Raw genomic sequence first — 15,270 nt, 5'->3', positions numbered from 1 at the left:
CTTTCATCTTAATGCTTTATCTTAAATCTAAACTCTTCAGTTTAATGGCTAGGTAGCATTATTTTCATTTCTCACATTAAAATAGCAGTATGTTCCAACATGATGGGATGGGAATCAGCAGATCCCTGAAAATAAATACACACACACACACACACACACACACACACACACAATGCATAAAAATAAAATGTAGTGGAAAATATGAAATATGTATTTAATATTCATATAAAATATATAATTACATTTTATAAAGTACATAATACATATTTTATAAATATATAATTAAATATATATTTGTATATATTAATGTGAATGTATATATACATACACACAAACACATATCTGTGGAGACAGAACATTTTTGCATACCCACACCAAAGATGAGCCTAATGGAACTGATATAAAACAAATGGAGAAGGTGGAATAAAAGAATGGGAGGCTGGGCACAGTGGTTCACACCTGTAATCCCAGCACTTTGGGAGGCTGAGGTGGGTGGATCACGAGGTCACGAGATTAAAACCATCCTGGCTGACACAGTGAAACCTGTCTCTACTAAAAATACAAAAAATTAGCTGGGCGTGGTGGAGGGTGCCTGTAGTCCCTGCTACTTGGGAGGCTGAGGTAGGAGAATGGCGTGAACTGGGAGGCAGAGCTTGCAGTGAGCCCAGATCACGCCACTGCACTCCAGCCTGAGTGACAGAGTGAAACTCTGTCTCAAAAAGAAAAGGGGGAAAAAAAAAAAAAAAGAATGGGCCAGGCACGGTGGCTTGGCTGGGCACGGTGGCTCATGCCTGTAATCCTAGCACTTTGGGAGGCTGAGGGTGGATCACCTGAGGTCAGGAGTTCAAGACCAGCCTGGCCAAAGTGGTGAAACCTCATCTCTACTAAAAATACACGAGTTAGTTGAGTGTGGTGGTGGTGCCTATAATCCTAGCTACTTGGGAGGCTGAGACAGGAGAATCGCTTGAACCTAGGAGGTGGAGGCTGCAGTAAGCCGAGATCATGCCACTGTACTCCAGCCTGGGCAACAGAGCAAAACTCCGTCAAAAAAAAAGAATGGAGAAAAAAGGACAAAGATGCCTAAAATAGATGGGTCTAGAGCTTGAAGAAGGTAAACTTCCTTTTCTCAGTAAGAAGCAGATTTTTCAAATTTTAATAGCACATTTTACCTATAACTCCTCTCATACAGGCTGCTTTATATGCCCCATTGAGGTTGGTTGGTTTGTTTGTTTTTTGAGACAGAGTTTCACTCTTTTGCCCAGGCTGGAGTGCAATGGCACGATCTCGGCTCTCTGCAACCTCTACCTCCTGGGTTCAAGCAATTTTCCTGCCTTAGCCTCCTGAATAGCTGGGATTACAAGCATGTGCCACCATGTCCGGCTAATTTTGTATTTTGGTAGAGACGGGGTTTCTTCATGTTGGTCAGGCTGGTCTCAAACTCCTGACCTCAGGTGTTCCACCTGCCTTGGCCTCCCAAAGTGCTGCGATTACAGGTGTGAGCCACTGTGCCCAGCCAGGTTTTTTTTTGTTGTTGTTTTTTCTGCTAGAAGGTTATTACTATTTGTTATGAAGTCTTTAGAAATCACTGACATGGTGAAATCACTTGTATACAAAAGAATCAGAGCTGTTCCCTTCTGGGGATTCAAACAAGAGTAGGTATTAATAATAATAGGAACCTCATACGATATCAAAATAGAAAGTGGAATCAAAATTCAGCTTTCCTGGTACTACTATCTCACAAAACAGTCATTCCATTTCTTACAGTTATATCCCATAAGACAAAAACATTTAAGGATTGCAGAGTTTGACAAATAGGGTTTATAAAACTTTAATGGTCCTGGAACAGACACAACCACCAATGCTTGAGAATCCTAACCAATAGTTTCCAAACTCTATTTTATAAAAATCCCAGGGTCTGGCAGAGGTGTTTCCTATTTGAATAAAAATGTCAGTTCCAAAATATATTCTAGGCTGAACATGGTGGTTTCATGCCTATAATCCCAGCACTTTGAGAGGCTGAGGTGGGAGGACTGCTGGAGCTCAAGAGTTTGAGACCAGCCTGGGCAATACAGTGACACCTCATCTCTACAAAAAAATTAAAAAATTAGCAGAGAGTAGTGGTGCATGATTGGGAAGCTGAGGTGGGAGGACTGCTTGAGCCTGACTGGTGGAGGCTAAAGTGAGCCATGATCTTGACACTGCAACTTCTCCAACCCTAGGCAACAGAAAAAAATACACTCTAAAATGTGTTACATTCCATATTGGAACACCAACTGATAATTTTTTTTTTGCTACATTAACCCAGTTTGAGGCAGGCCTAGACAGATTCTTCTGCCATCTCTGTATACACACATTTTAACTTCTAAGAAATGTATCACTCATCATAAAGAATTATTTCTGCAGTGAAGAGATGCTACACCTGTACAAGTCTACTAATGTTATGATGGTAAATTAAATGTCAGGAAAGACAGACATTCCTGCTCAAATTGCCCTTTTCATAGCATAAATCAGTTGGAACAATAAATGACATCCTGTTGTATTATCTATTATTACCAATAATTTTAGCTCTCTGATTATATTTATGCTACAGAATGTTCATCTGTTGGTGAGTCTACTTTAACTTACTATTCTTTCAAGCTGGAAGAATGCAAGGCATGTTGTTAAAAAGGTTGTTAGTAGTTATTTTAGAGGGCACTAGGAATTATGGAGAACTTTATCTTTTATGCAGTATATTCCTATAATATTTGAATTTGTAAAATGTAAGCATGTATTATTACAATAAAGATTTTAAACTGTTATCATATGCAAAGTAGGTATGAATGAGGATTTTCTCCATACTGCCAAACTAAAAATATAGAAATAAACTAGAGGCTGCAGTCACCAAAACAACCTCACTTATCTCATAAACTGACTTTCTAACAACACACATTTCAATTTACAAAAAATAAATCTATTATTAATACCACTTTAATGTGCTTTATTACTTTTTAAAATTAAATTTTCATTTAGAAAAACAATTCTGGCTGGGCATGGTGGCTCACACCTGTAATCCAAGCACTTCTGGAGGCCGAGGCAGAACTGCCTGACCCCAGGAGTTCGAGATCAGCCTAGCAGGGTATGGTGGTATGTGTCTGTGGTCGCAGCTACTAGGGAGGCTGAAGTGGGAGAAATCGTTGAGTTCATATGGTCAAGGCTGCAGTGAGCTGCGATTGCACCACTGTACTTCAGCCTGGGAAACAGAGCAAGACCTCATCTCAAAAAAACAAAACAAAAACATAACAAAACAAAAAAACCAAATCCCAAACCACGCAATAATTCCACCAAAAATGCTTTTTAAAACCAGTATAAGGTACTGTGTTAAGAGTATCATTACTGGAGTCTATACTATATGGCTTTAAATCCCAGTCCCATAATTTGCTATGTGGGACACTTTGGGCAAGTTTTATCTTTCTAAACTGAAGTTTCTCTTTTTTTCTTTTCTTTTTTTCTCTTTTTTTAAAGACAGGGTCTCTCTCATCCAGGCTTATATCTCATTGTAGCCTGAAACTCCTGGGCTCAGTGACCCTCCACCTCAGCCTAAAAGTCAATTATTTATAAAATATTGGTAACAGCATTATCTATCTTATGAGGCTGTTTTGGGAATTAAATGAGATAAACCAAGTAGTCACCATTAACATCTAGTTATTAATAATTACTGATCTGAATTCAAATAGATGGAAGTAGCATTTGTGAGTGAAATTTCAGATTAAAAAATCTTCACTAAGGTTGTTGTTCAGTTAATATTTCTTATTTAACTAAATCTCATTCCAAATAGGATTTACAGCAATTTAAGAATACATCTACATCCCAACTACTTAGGATGCTGAGACAGGATGATTGCTTGAGTTCAGGAGTTGAAGATCAGCCTGGGCAACACAGAAATAAAAACCATGTCTCTAAAAATAAAATAAAATAATTTTTTTAAAGAATGCACCTAATAGAGTGGTATATAAAAAAAGATGTAAAAAGCAGATAAAGGAAAATAAAGATAGGAAAATAAACTGTAGTCAAGGTAACATCTATATATAAGTAGAGATCATATAAATTTCCACACAACTACTACAGGCAGACTGTTTCCAACCATTTGGCTCTTTTTCCAGAAGTCTCAACAAAAGGAAACACAATCAGTTATGAGATTCACACCAGGAGAAACATAACATTTCTTAATACAGAGACCTAAGAGAAATTCCTTATGGACTCCTATAGACTAACAAAGGAGATACCACATACTATGTGTTGGTTCTCAACTGGGAGAGGTACAACTCACCAACCTCCCCACTCACTCCCACACCCAAGGGGCCACTGGAAAACTTAGCCAGGCATTTTTTGTTGTCACTGTAGTGGAAGATGCTAGTGACATACAGGGAGTGGGAACTGAGTAGGCGAAACACAATGCTTTCAATAGCCTACATCTAGGGTCAACAAACTTTTTCTGTGAAGGAGATAGTATATTAGTCTTAGCAGGCTATAGAGTCTCTGCTGCAACTACTCAATTTTGTTTGTAATGGGAAAACAGCTACAAATACTACATTAAAATTTAAGCATGACTGTGCTTCAATAACATTTTATTTATGGACACTGAAATTTGGATTTCATCTAATTTTCTCATGTCACAAAATACAATTCTGTTGATTTTCTTCAACTATTTAAAAACAGATACAAGAACAGGTTGCAGACAAGATGTGATCTGTAGGAGTCAGAGCTTGCTGAACCCTGTCCTATCCAATGAGTATCTCACCCCCAAATGCAAAGATATGAGAAGACCTGTAGAACTCTTACACAGTACTTCTATAAGTGTATCAGCAGGTTTCCCTCAGCTTTTTCTGAAGATGTAGGCTAAATGTATGACAAAAAAATTTTGTTCAATAGTTACTGGGAACAGGTATGCTAAACACAATGCTATCTTAATATCTTATAGTCTTACCCTTGAAGACTTCATTTCTCTTTTTTTTGAGATGGAGTTTCGCTCTTGTTGTACAGGCTGGAGTGCAACGGCGCAATCTTGGCTCACCACAACTTCTGCCTCTCAGGTTCAAGCGATTCTCTTGCCACAGCCTCCCGAATAGCTGGGATTACAGGCATGCACCACCATGCCCAGCTAATTTTGTATTTTTAGTAAAGACGGGGTTTCTCTATGTTGGTCAGGCTGGTCTCGAACTCCTGACCTCAGGTGATCTGCCTGCCTCAGCCTCCCAAAGTGCTGGGATTAAGGGTGTGAGCCACCACGCCTGGCTGACTTCATTTCTGTTAAATCCTTTTTTTTTTTTTTTGAGACAGAGTCTCACTCTGTCGCCCAGGCTGGAGTGCAGTGGTGCGATCATGGCTTACTGCATCCTCAACCTCCCCTGGCTCTGGTGATCCTCCCACCTTAGCCCCCTGAGTAGCTGGGATTACAGGCACACGCCACCATACCTGGCTTATTTTAGTAATTTTTGTATAGATGGGGATTTGCCATGTTGCCCAGGCTGGTCTTGAACTCCTGAGCTCAAGTGATCCCACCCACCTCAGCCTCTCACAGGGCTGGAATTACAGCATGAGCCACTGCACCTGGCCTTAAATAAACTCTTAAATATAAATTAAATGGTAGAGTTTGGAAGGCTTTATTCTTTTTCTAGTTCCAGGAGTACACATTCTCCAGGAAGGATTGTATGACTTTTCGGTAGGCAGGGGAGCTTGTTGGCATCTTCTTAAAATTCAGGAAATTAACCAGAGCTTAGTCTGTTGGACAATGTATGAGGATAAAGCCAACAGAGTAAAAGTAGCCAGATTCAAAACTTTTTCTTGGAAAATTATTTTAAGTCTACTCTAACACAAGGATAAAAAAGGTAACAGAAGTCCTATTTTTTCCAAATAAATAAATTTTTTCCAAATAAATGACATTTACAGAACATAAAATTAACCATTTTAAAGTGAACAACTCAGTAGTACTTGGTACATTTATTATAATGTGCAACTACTACAATCTAGTTCCAAAACATTTCCATCACTCCAAAGTAAAACCCCTTACCTACTAAGCCATTTCTCTCCATTTTCCTCTTCCCCAGTCCCTGGCAACTACCAATCTGTTTTTTCTCTCTACAGATTTATCTATTCTGAATATTTCATATAAAAGGAATCATACAATATGTGACCTTTTGAGTCTAGTGTCTTTCACTTAATATGTTTTAGAGGTTCATGCATGTTGTAGCATGTATCAGTACTTCATTCCTTTTTATGGACGAAAAATATTCCACTGTATGTATATTATCACAATTTGTTTATCCATTCATCCACTGATGGACATTTGGGCTGTTTCTACCTTCTGACCATTGTGAACAACACTGCTACAACATGTGTGTGCATGTACTTGCTCAACTTCGGTTTTCAGTTCTTTTGGGTATATATCTAGGTGTGAAACTCAGAATCACATGGTAATGTTAAATATTTTGAGGAACAGCCAAACTGTTTTCCACAGCACTGAATCATTTTCTATTTCCATTAGCAATATACAAGGGTTCTAATTTCTCTATATCCTTGTCAACACTTGTTATTACTTTTAATAGTCATCCTACTGAGGGTGAAGCAGTATCGCACTGTGGTTTTGATTTTGCATTTCCCTATTGACTAATGATATTTAGCATCTTTTCATGTGTTTGTTGATTATTCATATCTCTTCTCTGTAAAAATGTCCATTCAAGTCTTTTGCCCATTTTTTAAATTGGGTTATCTTTTTACTGTTGAATTGTAAGATATAAACTCTGGATACTAGATCCTTATTCGATATATGGCTTGGATATACATATATACACTTTCTCCCACAGTCCTAAAGTTTTATACCAGTGGTTTTTAACCTTTTTCTAAAGCACAATTCTTTTTTTTCAAATATATGTTTATTTGTCCTGTATTTCTACATACAGAACTCCAATCAACCATATAAAAATGGAGCTTCTCCAATAGAAGTGGAAAAATCTGGAACCTTGACCATTTGGCATCTTACTATAGCAAATTACAGAACACTTTCACAAAGCAAATGAAACACAAACAAAACATGTTTTCCATAGCACTGAATCATTTTGTACACATTTTGATTTGTACATCAAAAACTTTGGTCATTCTGATAAAATATATTTGACCTGTAGGGTATGGGTACCAGGAAAAACTTCTTTTTTTTTTTTTTTTTTTAAAGACAGGGTCATGATCTTGGCTTACTGCAACCTCTGCCTCCCATGGCTCAAGTGGATCCCACTTCCGCACCCCCAACCCAAGTGGCCGGGACCACAGGCGCGTGCCACCACACCCAACTAAGTTTTGTATTTTTTGTAGGGATGGGGTTTTGCCATTTGCCCAAGCTGGTCTCAGACTCCTGGGTTAAAGTGATCCACCCGCTTTGGCTTCCCAAAGTGTTGGAATTATAGGTGTGAGCCACTCTGCCCGGCCGAGGAAGGACTATTAACGTCCACTTGCCCCAAATCTGTATTAGGCCTACTAACAAGGTAGAAGTACTTGGGTGTACCTATTCCCCTGCCATTTAGAAATAATAATTTCTGAAAGAAGGATCTCAAACTACACAACAAATTGTCATAAAATGTAGCAGAAGAGGGACTGCCACAGGTTGGTTAATGGATACAAGAACAAAGCTAGACAGGAAGAATGAGTTCTAATGTTTTATAGCACTATAGCATGACTATAATTAACAATTTACTGTATATTTTCTTTTTTTTTTTTGAGATGGAGTCTCGTTCTGTCCCCCAGGCTGGAGTGCAGTGGCCAGATCTCAGCTCACTGTAAGCTCCGCCTCCCGGGTTTACGCTATTCTCCTGCCTCAGCCTCCCAAGTAGCTGGGACTACAGACACCCACCACCTCGCCCGGCTAGTTTTTTGTATTTTTTAGTAGAGACGGGGTTTCACCGTATTAGCCAGGATGGTCTCGATCTCCTGACCTCATGATCCGCCCGTCTCGGCCTCCCAAAGTGCTGGGATTACAGGCTTGAGCCACGGCGCCCGGCCTGTATATTTTCAAATAGCCAGAAGAGCGGATGGTGAAAGTTTCCAATACCACATAATGTTAAATGTTTGAGGTGATGGATATGCTAATTACCCTGATTTGATCATTACACACTGTATATATGTATCAAAATATCACTGTGCCCCATAACACACCATATCCCATAAATATATACAATTATTGTCAATTAAAAATAATAAAACATAATCTATTGTAGCATACCATTGAAAGATTTTATCATTGTATAATTTTAGTTATGTGAGTTATTAGAAATATATGGAAAAATATGTGAGTTGAAGTTGAAAAAAAGCAGCAGGGATTTAAGCATTTATTTTGTGGGAGTCTACTATTCCATTAGAAATCCATTTAAGAAAAATAATGCAGGATCAACAATTTGAAAAACATAGTGAGCAGTGGGAATTATTTGTACTGAGCTATCACCACCACACATGGTCCCATCGCATAACCAATGGTAATGGAAACCAGGAGATGATGATTGGGATTGGCTATCATGTACGGTAACAGAAAAGAAAGCTATCTGGCCCCAAAAGTCTTCGTAATAATAAAGATATACAAAACTCAACTTAGTTAACTAGTCTACGCATATGGGAAAAACAATCCTCTCAATCGTAAATTAGTACTCAAATAAACTTCAAGTATGCTTAAAACAAAACCCCAACCAAATAAAAAATCAGAATTAAACGAAATTTCCAGAATTTCAACTGTGTACTATTAGCAACCATAGAGCATCCACAAAATGCAAAGAACTTTCAAAGTAAACTAGTCGCTATCAATAGTGGAAGTACTATTTGCTTATCTATTTCTCACATCATCTAATGACTATTTCTAAAAATATTTCAAACGGGTTAAAAACAACTTTGTGAAAATGTTTTTACCTCTTCTTCCTCAATTTCAGAGGTGTTAAGTTCATGTTTTTGACAGTAAGGACCCTCTTTCCAAGCTTCAGTATCACCACAGTCACAGAAACCTCCACCTCCTGATGTTGTCATCTTGGAAAAAAATTGTAAAGTATCTTGTCAATAAATATTTACTGAGGGCTATCAGATAATAAATAAGAATATCAAGTGCTAAGGAAATACCATTGCTTAAGTGTTTAATTTCTTTGGAGGCATAAAATTAGATAAAATGCCAAATCTCTCAATGTTTTAAAGTTTATTTTAAATAAGCTTATAAACTAATCGAAGTGATTTCAAAATAAAATAAGCTACTTTGTAATGTTAGCTACAGATATTTAAAAGAGGATATGTTTGCCTATATGACTTCCTTAATTAGGAAAATCATGAGGATCACAAGGGTTTTCCTGCTGGATTTTGGTTAAATTGGTATAATGCTGATATCTATGCTACAGGTTGTGATGCTATAAGCACAACAGACTCGAGGGTTATACAGATTCCTATAGCTGTTGTTGCCTAGAGTCTAAGAGTGCTGCATTTGCTTTGGAGAAATTAACCAACAAAGACTACAGAAATAGTTAATTTTTCTTCTCTAATACTCCCTAAATAGCCACTCTTTGAAAGGACAGGTAATAGGGGCTCAGGAAATACAAAAGTAGACTGCCTAACAATAAAAACTCTTCACCACCTGCAAGGTTCAGGAATTATTCACACTTCCTTAAGACAGGGCAATGATTTGAGAAATCTGGCGTCACAGAACCAGAATTAATAATTAGTAGACTAGAAATTCTGCTTTTCTTAAGACAGTATGAGGAAGAGCTTACTAACAGGTATTAGATACAGCAAATTTTAGAATAAGCCCCATTATATTCTGCCCAAAGTAAGTATTTGTGTTATACATCACAATATAATTAATGTAACCCCATAAATGACAACTATTCCCAGGGAATGCAAAGATATATGCCAAGAAACGTGGGCAGGAGTCATTTGGAAAATGACACGTGCTTGTTCCAGTTACCAAACATAGGCAGAACAGCTTAAAGGAAACTGGGCCTCTTTTACTGATTTATGAGACTAATGAATAGACAAGAATGTAAATAGCCCAATTTTGTGGCTGGTTATTTATTTATTTTTATTTTTTATTTTTGGATGGAGTCTCGCTCTGTTGCCTACACTGGAGTGCAGTGGCGCAATCTCAGCTCACTGCAACCTCCGCCTCCCAGGTTTAAGCGATTCTCCTGCCTCAGCCTCCCGAGTAGCTGGGATTACAGGCGTGTGCCACCATGCCTGGCTAATTTTTGTATTTTTTGTAGAGATGGGGTTTCACCATGTTGGCCAGGATGGTCTTGATCTCCTGACCTCGTGATCCGCCCGCCTTGGCCTCCCAAAGTGCTGAGATTATAGGCATGAGCCACCGCGCCCGGTTCTGTGCTGTTTTAGTTCATTATTATGAACTCTTGGGTAGAGTAAATAAAAACAAACAGAAGGAAAAGTTCTGACCCAGGACGGCTCCTGAATTAAGAATAATATTAAAATATTCCTTCTCTACCATTCTATTTTACGATTAGGGTGAAAAGTTCCATCTAACAGAAGTTCCCTACCCTTTGAATCTCCATGGTCTGTCTTCAATTTCCAATAGAGGAACCAGGACAGGATTTGGAATAATCTGTATTTATCTGTGTCCCTGACTTAAAAGCAAACAAACATACCTGATTTTTGAAAAGTACTGACAACATTACAGCAGTGAAAAAATAATAAACTGGTGGGTCTTATGTGCTGGAGTTGGGTCTTCTCCTACATTGTAGTAGATACCTCTTTAATAAACATTAAAAAATAGCAAAAACAAACTAGTTGAAAACCAATGCAGAAGAGCTGATATCTCTATTATCTTTTTTAAATCATATGCTCCAAGAAGTGTGGATTCATAATTTGTTTCTACACTGCCATCCTATGTCCAGTGGTATTTAAATAAACACACGGTTTAAACCCCTCCCCCCCATTTTAGTGTTAAATCTTTGCATTTTGAAAAGAAAGAAAAGATATTTATTATAAAATACAATACTGGGCATGGTTATTAGGTGGACATTACTAACCCTATATCGATGATCTCTGTGAATACTTCCCAAAAAGCACTCCATGCACAAAACACAAGTTGGATCAACTGCACAGTCTCTGCAAAGTTAAAGAAAAAAAAAAAAATCAGAGTGTCAGAAAATAACTACATATTTCACAACAGAATTATTTCAAATTGGAATCCATCCTAAAAGAATGAAAATAGTGAAGTTTTTTGGTGTTTTAAAAAGGTATCATTCCCAAAGATCTGTCAGATCTTTTGATCAGTGAAAGCAGTTTAAGGAACTGCTTCTCCATAACGGATGTGTACATATTATTAGAACAGTAAATTGTAATGTAATGGTGTGTTTTCCCATAGATTTGTGGAAATCACATTACACATTAAAACACACAGATGTATATGAAATAGATTCAAAATATTTATGAATTCTTAAGATTCATATATTGGAATTTCAAATAACTTCTTCCAAACAGGTATTTGAGACCAACGGTCTTCAAAGCGGTATGTATGCATCCCTAGAAAGGCAAAAATATCAACTGAAACGTAAGAAGACAATATTTGAACTTACATTTCTACTTAAATATTAACTAAAAAGGGAAATTAACCATTCTATGGGTTCACTGCACAGGATGATATAGGTCTCCTCACATGGCTCCTATTTCTGGTATTTGCACAACACATATGGCCCACGAGCTATCCTGACTGAAGAGTAAGGGTTTCAAAAGGTTGCTTGGGGTGCCCTGAGTTGTTTCATTTGCTTTCTTCATACCGCCAGTTAGATACATTTATAGATCATATCTTAAGAGAATCTAGACAATTCCATGAAATGAAATGGGGAGTGTAAAATAAGAAATCTATGTCAGTTCCTGCCCCAGTTCCTGACACTAGGCTCCTAAAACTCTTGTAGGAAGGTGTTAAAAGTCTTTAACTAGAATTGTTGATTTTTCCATTTCTCCCTGCAGTCCTACTAGTTGTCCTACTAGTTATCACTTGATATATACCAAAGCTGTATACAGTCTACAGTTAGGTGCATAAATGTTCATTATGGATATTTTTTCTTTACCTACTGTTCTCTTTACCAGCATACAATGTCTATTTGTGTCTTTTATATGAAAACTGCTACTTTAATTTTCTTTTGTATCATATTATTTGCCTGGTATTTTTTTTCTTAACTGTTTCTCTTCCTACTTTCAATGACTTTCTATTTTAGTTTGCCTCTTACAGACAATATTTGTGGATGTTTAAATATCAATCTGAGAGTCACTGTCTTTTTGCTTTCATATAAAGAAAAGCTAGAGCCTTGTCCTCATTTAGCCATCATTTAACAGAAAAGACCACTGTGTACAGTTACAGTATTGTTGACTACTGTATTAAAAGTATGTAGGGCCAAAGCCAGTGCATCTAGAGCACTCAAGGATCCCCGAGACCTTAGTGATTTGTCTAAAGTCATCATCTCCAAGCTTTTACAATCATACACCCTTTTATTAAAATGTTTTGAGTATGCAGTATCTACCTCTATGTAAATATATTCCTATTACACATATATTATTTTATATAATATTAATACATGTACTAATTAGTTACTCAATTATACTACTGTGTAACTGGAGTCTTAGGAATGGAACAAAGGCAGAAAAAATATTTGAAGAAATAATAACCTAAACTTACCAATTTGGTGGAAGACATCAGCTAAAAACAAACCTCAAAAGAACAAATACAAAAAAGATATTTAGGCCTATCATAGTCAAACTGCTAATATTAAAAAATAACAAGAAAATCTTCAAGGCAGCTAGAAAAAAACAACACATTTCATACAAGGTAACAAAGATATGCGAGTAACAGCTAACATCAACAAAACAACGGGGTTCAGAACACATTGGATCAAGATCTTTAAAATGTTGAAAAGGAAACCAACCAGAAAACAGTCTATCTACACTTAAATATTCAGGAAAAATATCCTTCAAAAATGAGTACAAATAATCTGAACAGGCCTATATCTAATAAAGAAATTGAGTCAATAACTAATAACTTTCACAACCAAAAGCACTGGGCTCACATGGGTTCACTGGTGAATTCTATCAAATGGTTAAGGAAGAAATTACATTAATTCTATGCAATCTCTTCTAAAGACAGAAGCAGAGGGAATACTTCCTAACTCATTCTATTAGGCCAGTATCGCTCTAATGTCAAAATCAGACACAGACAATTCAAGAAAAATACAGACCAATCTGCTTCATGAAAATAAAGTATTAGCAAATTGAATCCAACAACGTATAAAAAGAATTCTACACTATGACCAAGTAGAATTTATCCCATGTATGCTAGGCTGGCTCAACATCTGAAAATCATGTAAATCTATCACATTAACAGGCTAAAGAAGAAGAATTACACACAGAAAAGCATTTGATAGTCGGTACAGTGGCTCACACCTGTAATCCCAGCACTTTGGGAGGCTGAGGTAGAGGATCGCTTGAAACCAGGAGTTAGACCAGTTGGGGCAACAAAGTAAGACTCCATCTCTGCAAAAATTGTTTATAAAAATTAGCTGGGTGTGGTGGTGCACCTGTAGTCCTAGCTATGAGGCTGGAGGATCCCAAGTCCAGGCGTTTAAGGCTGCAGTGAGCTATGATCTCGCTACTGCACTCCAGCCTGGGCAACTCTAACTCTTGTCTTTGGAAGAAAAAAAAGGATTTGACAAAATGCAATGCCCATTCCTAATAAAAACTCTCGGCAGAAGAGGAATATTGAGGAATATTTCTCAACTTGATAAGAAACATCTTGGCCGGGCGCGGTGGCTCAAGCCTGTAATCCCAGCACTTTGGGAGGCCGAGATGGGTGGATCACGAGGTCAGGAGATCAAGACCATCCTGGCTAACACGGTGAAACCCCGTCTCTACTAAAAAATACAAAAACTAGCCGGGCGAGGTGGCGGGCGCCTGTAGTCCCAGCTACTCGGGAGGTTGAGAGGCAGGAGAATGGCGTAAACAGAGTCTTGCTCTGTCTCAAAAAAGAAAAAAAAAGAAACATCTACAAAAAACCTACAGCTAATATCACTTAATGGCGAGAAATTTATGCTTGTTTATGCTTGTGAGGTGACTTGCGTAGGGCCTGTAGACAGCCTCAGTATAGGGCCAGTTACCAGAAAGATCATGACCAAGAGGGCTGGAGCTTTCAGACTCACCCACCAAAATGTGGGAAGAGGGGAGGGGTGGGGCTGGGGATTAAGCTCTTTATTACAAAAACTCTTTTTTGTTGTTGTTGTTTTGTTTCTTGGGATAAGGTCTAGCTCTGCCACCCAGGCTGGAGTGCAGTGTGGCCTGATCACAGCTCACTGCAACCTTAAACTCCTGGGTTTGAGCAATCCTCCCACTTCAGCCTCCCGAGTAGCTGGAACTACAGGCTCAAGCCACTAGACCTGGCTATTTTTCCTTTGTAGAGGCAGCATCTTGGTATATTGGCCAGGCTAGTCTTAAACTTCTAGCTTCAAGTGATTCTCCTACCTCAGTCTTCCAAAGTGCTGGGATTACAGGCATGAGCCACCATGCCTGGCCCCTATAAAAATTCAACAAGGTTTAATGAACTTCCAAGTTGCTGGAACTTCACCCTGGGACTGAGGTGCTAGGAAGGTGGTATGCCCAGAGAGGGCATGGAAGCTCCTCACCCTTTCTCCCACACCTTGCTCTATTAAATCTCTTCCACCTGGCTGTTCTTCTGTATCCTTTATAATATCTGTAAGCTATCCTAGCAACTTAATCCAATCCAAGGAAGAGCTAATGGAGACCCCAATACATAGCCAGTCAATCAGCAGTATAGGTGACCATTAATTGCAACTGGTGTCTAAAGTAGGGGTCAGACTTGTGAGACTGAGCTCTTAGCCTTTGGATTCTGACAACACCAGGTAGAGTCTGAGTCGAACTGAATTAAATCTTAAGATACCCAGCCAGTATTCAGAGTTGGAGAAATCCTTACAGTAAAAAAACTCACATACCTAGTGTCAGAAGTGTTCCATGAGAATGTAGAGAAAGAGTATGTTTTTCCCAGAAAAAAGGGAGAAAAAATAAGTGCAAAATAAAAACATTTTCAGATGAAATCGGGCACATTCAGGGTGGTATGGCCATAGACAACAAAAACATTTTCAGATAAACATAAACTGAGATAACTAACAATTAGTATCCACAGTAAAAGTCAACAACAATGGTCCACAGCTTCTGGTTCAACCTGCAACATAAGAATGATTTTTACATGTTTAAACAGCTATT

At 38.0% G+C, this 15,270-nt stretch overlaps 1 protein-coding gene across 5 annotated transcripts in view; it reads right to left on the bottom strand.

Annotated features, from left to right (window-relative positions):
* Positions 1-15,270, bottom strand: part of UBR2 (ubiquitin protein ligase E3 component n-recognin 2) — a 134,649-nt gene that overhangs the window by 95,333 nt on the left and 24,046 nt on the right. For all 5 annotated transcript variants that reach the window (XR_004438729.1, XM_033217183.1, XM_033217182.1 and 2 more), the window contains 2 exons: positions 11,031-11,109; positions 8,920-9,033 (listed from right to left, as the gene is read on the bottom strand). Coding sequence is in view for 4 of the 5 variants with exons in the window: in XM_033217183.1 (XP_033073074.1) it covers positions 8,920-9,033; positions 11,031-11,109 (193 nt within the window). In the remaining variant the exon portion in view is untranslated. The remainder of the gene's footprint in view (positions 1-8,919; positions 9,034-11,030; positions 11,110-15,270) is intronic.

Source organism: Trachypithecus francoisi, unplaced genomic scaffold, assembly GCF_009764315.1.
Source record: "Trachypithecus francoisi isolate TF-2019V2 unplaced genomic scaffold, Tfra_2.0 Lachesis_group10, whole genome shotgun sequence".
In the NCBI taxonomy this organism is placed as follows: Eukaryota; Metazoa; Chordata; class Mammalia; order Primates; family Cercopithecidae; genus Trachypithecus; species Trachypithecus francoisi.
This window is presented reverse-complemented; position numbering and strand designations above follow the sequence as displayed.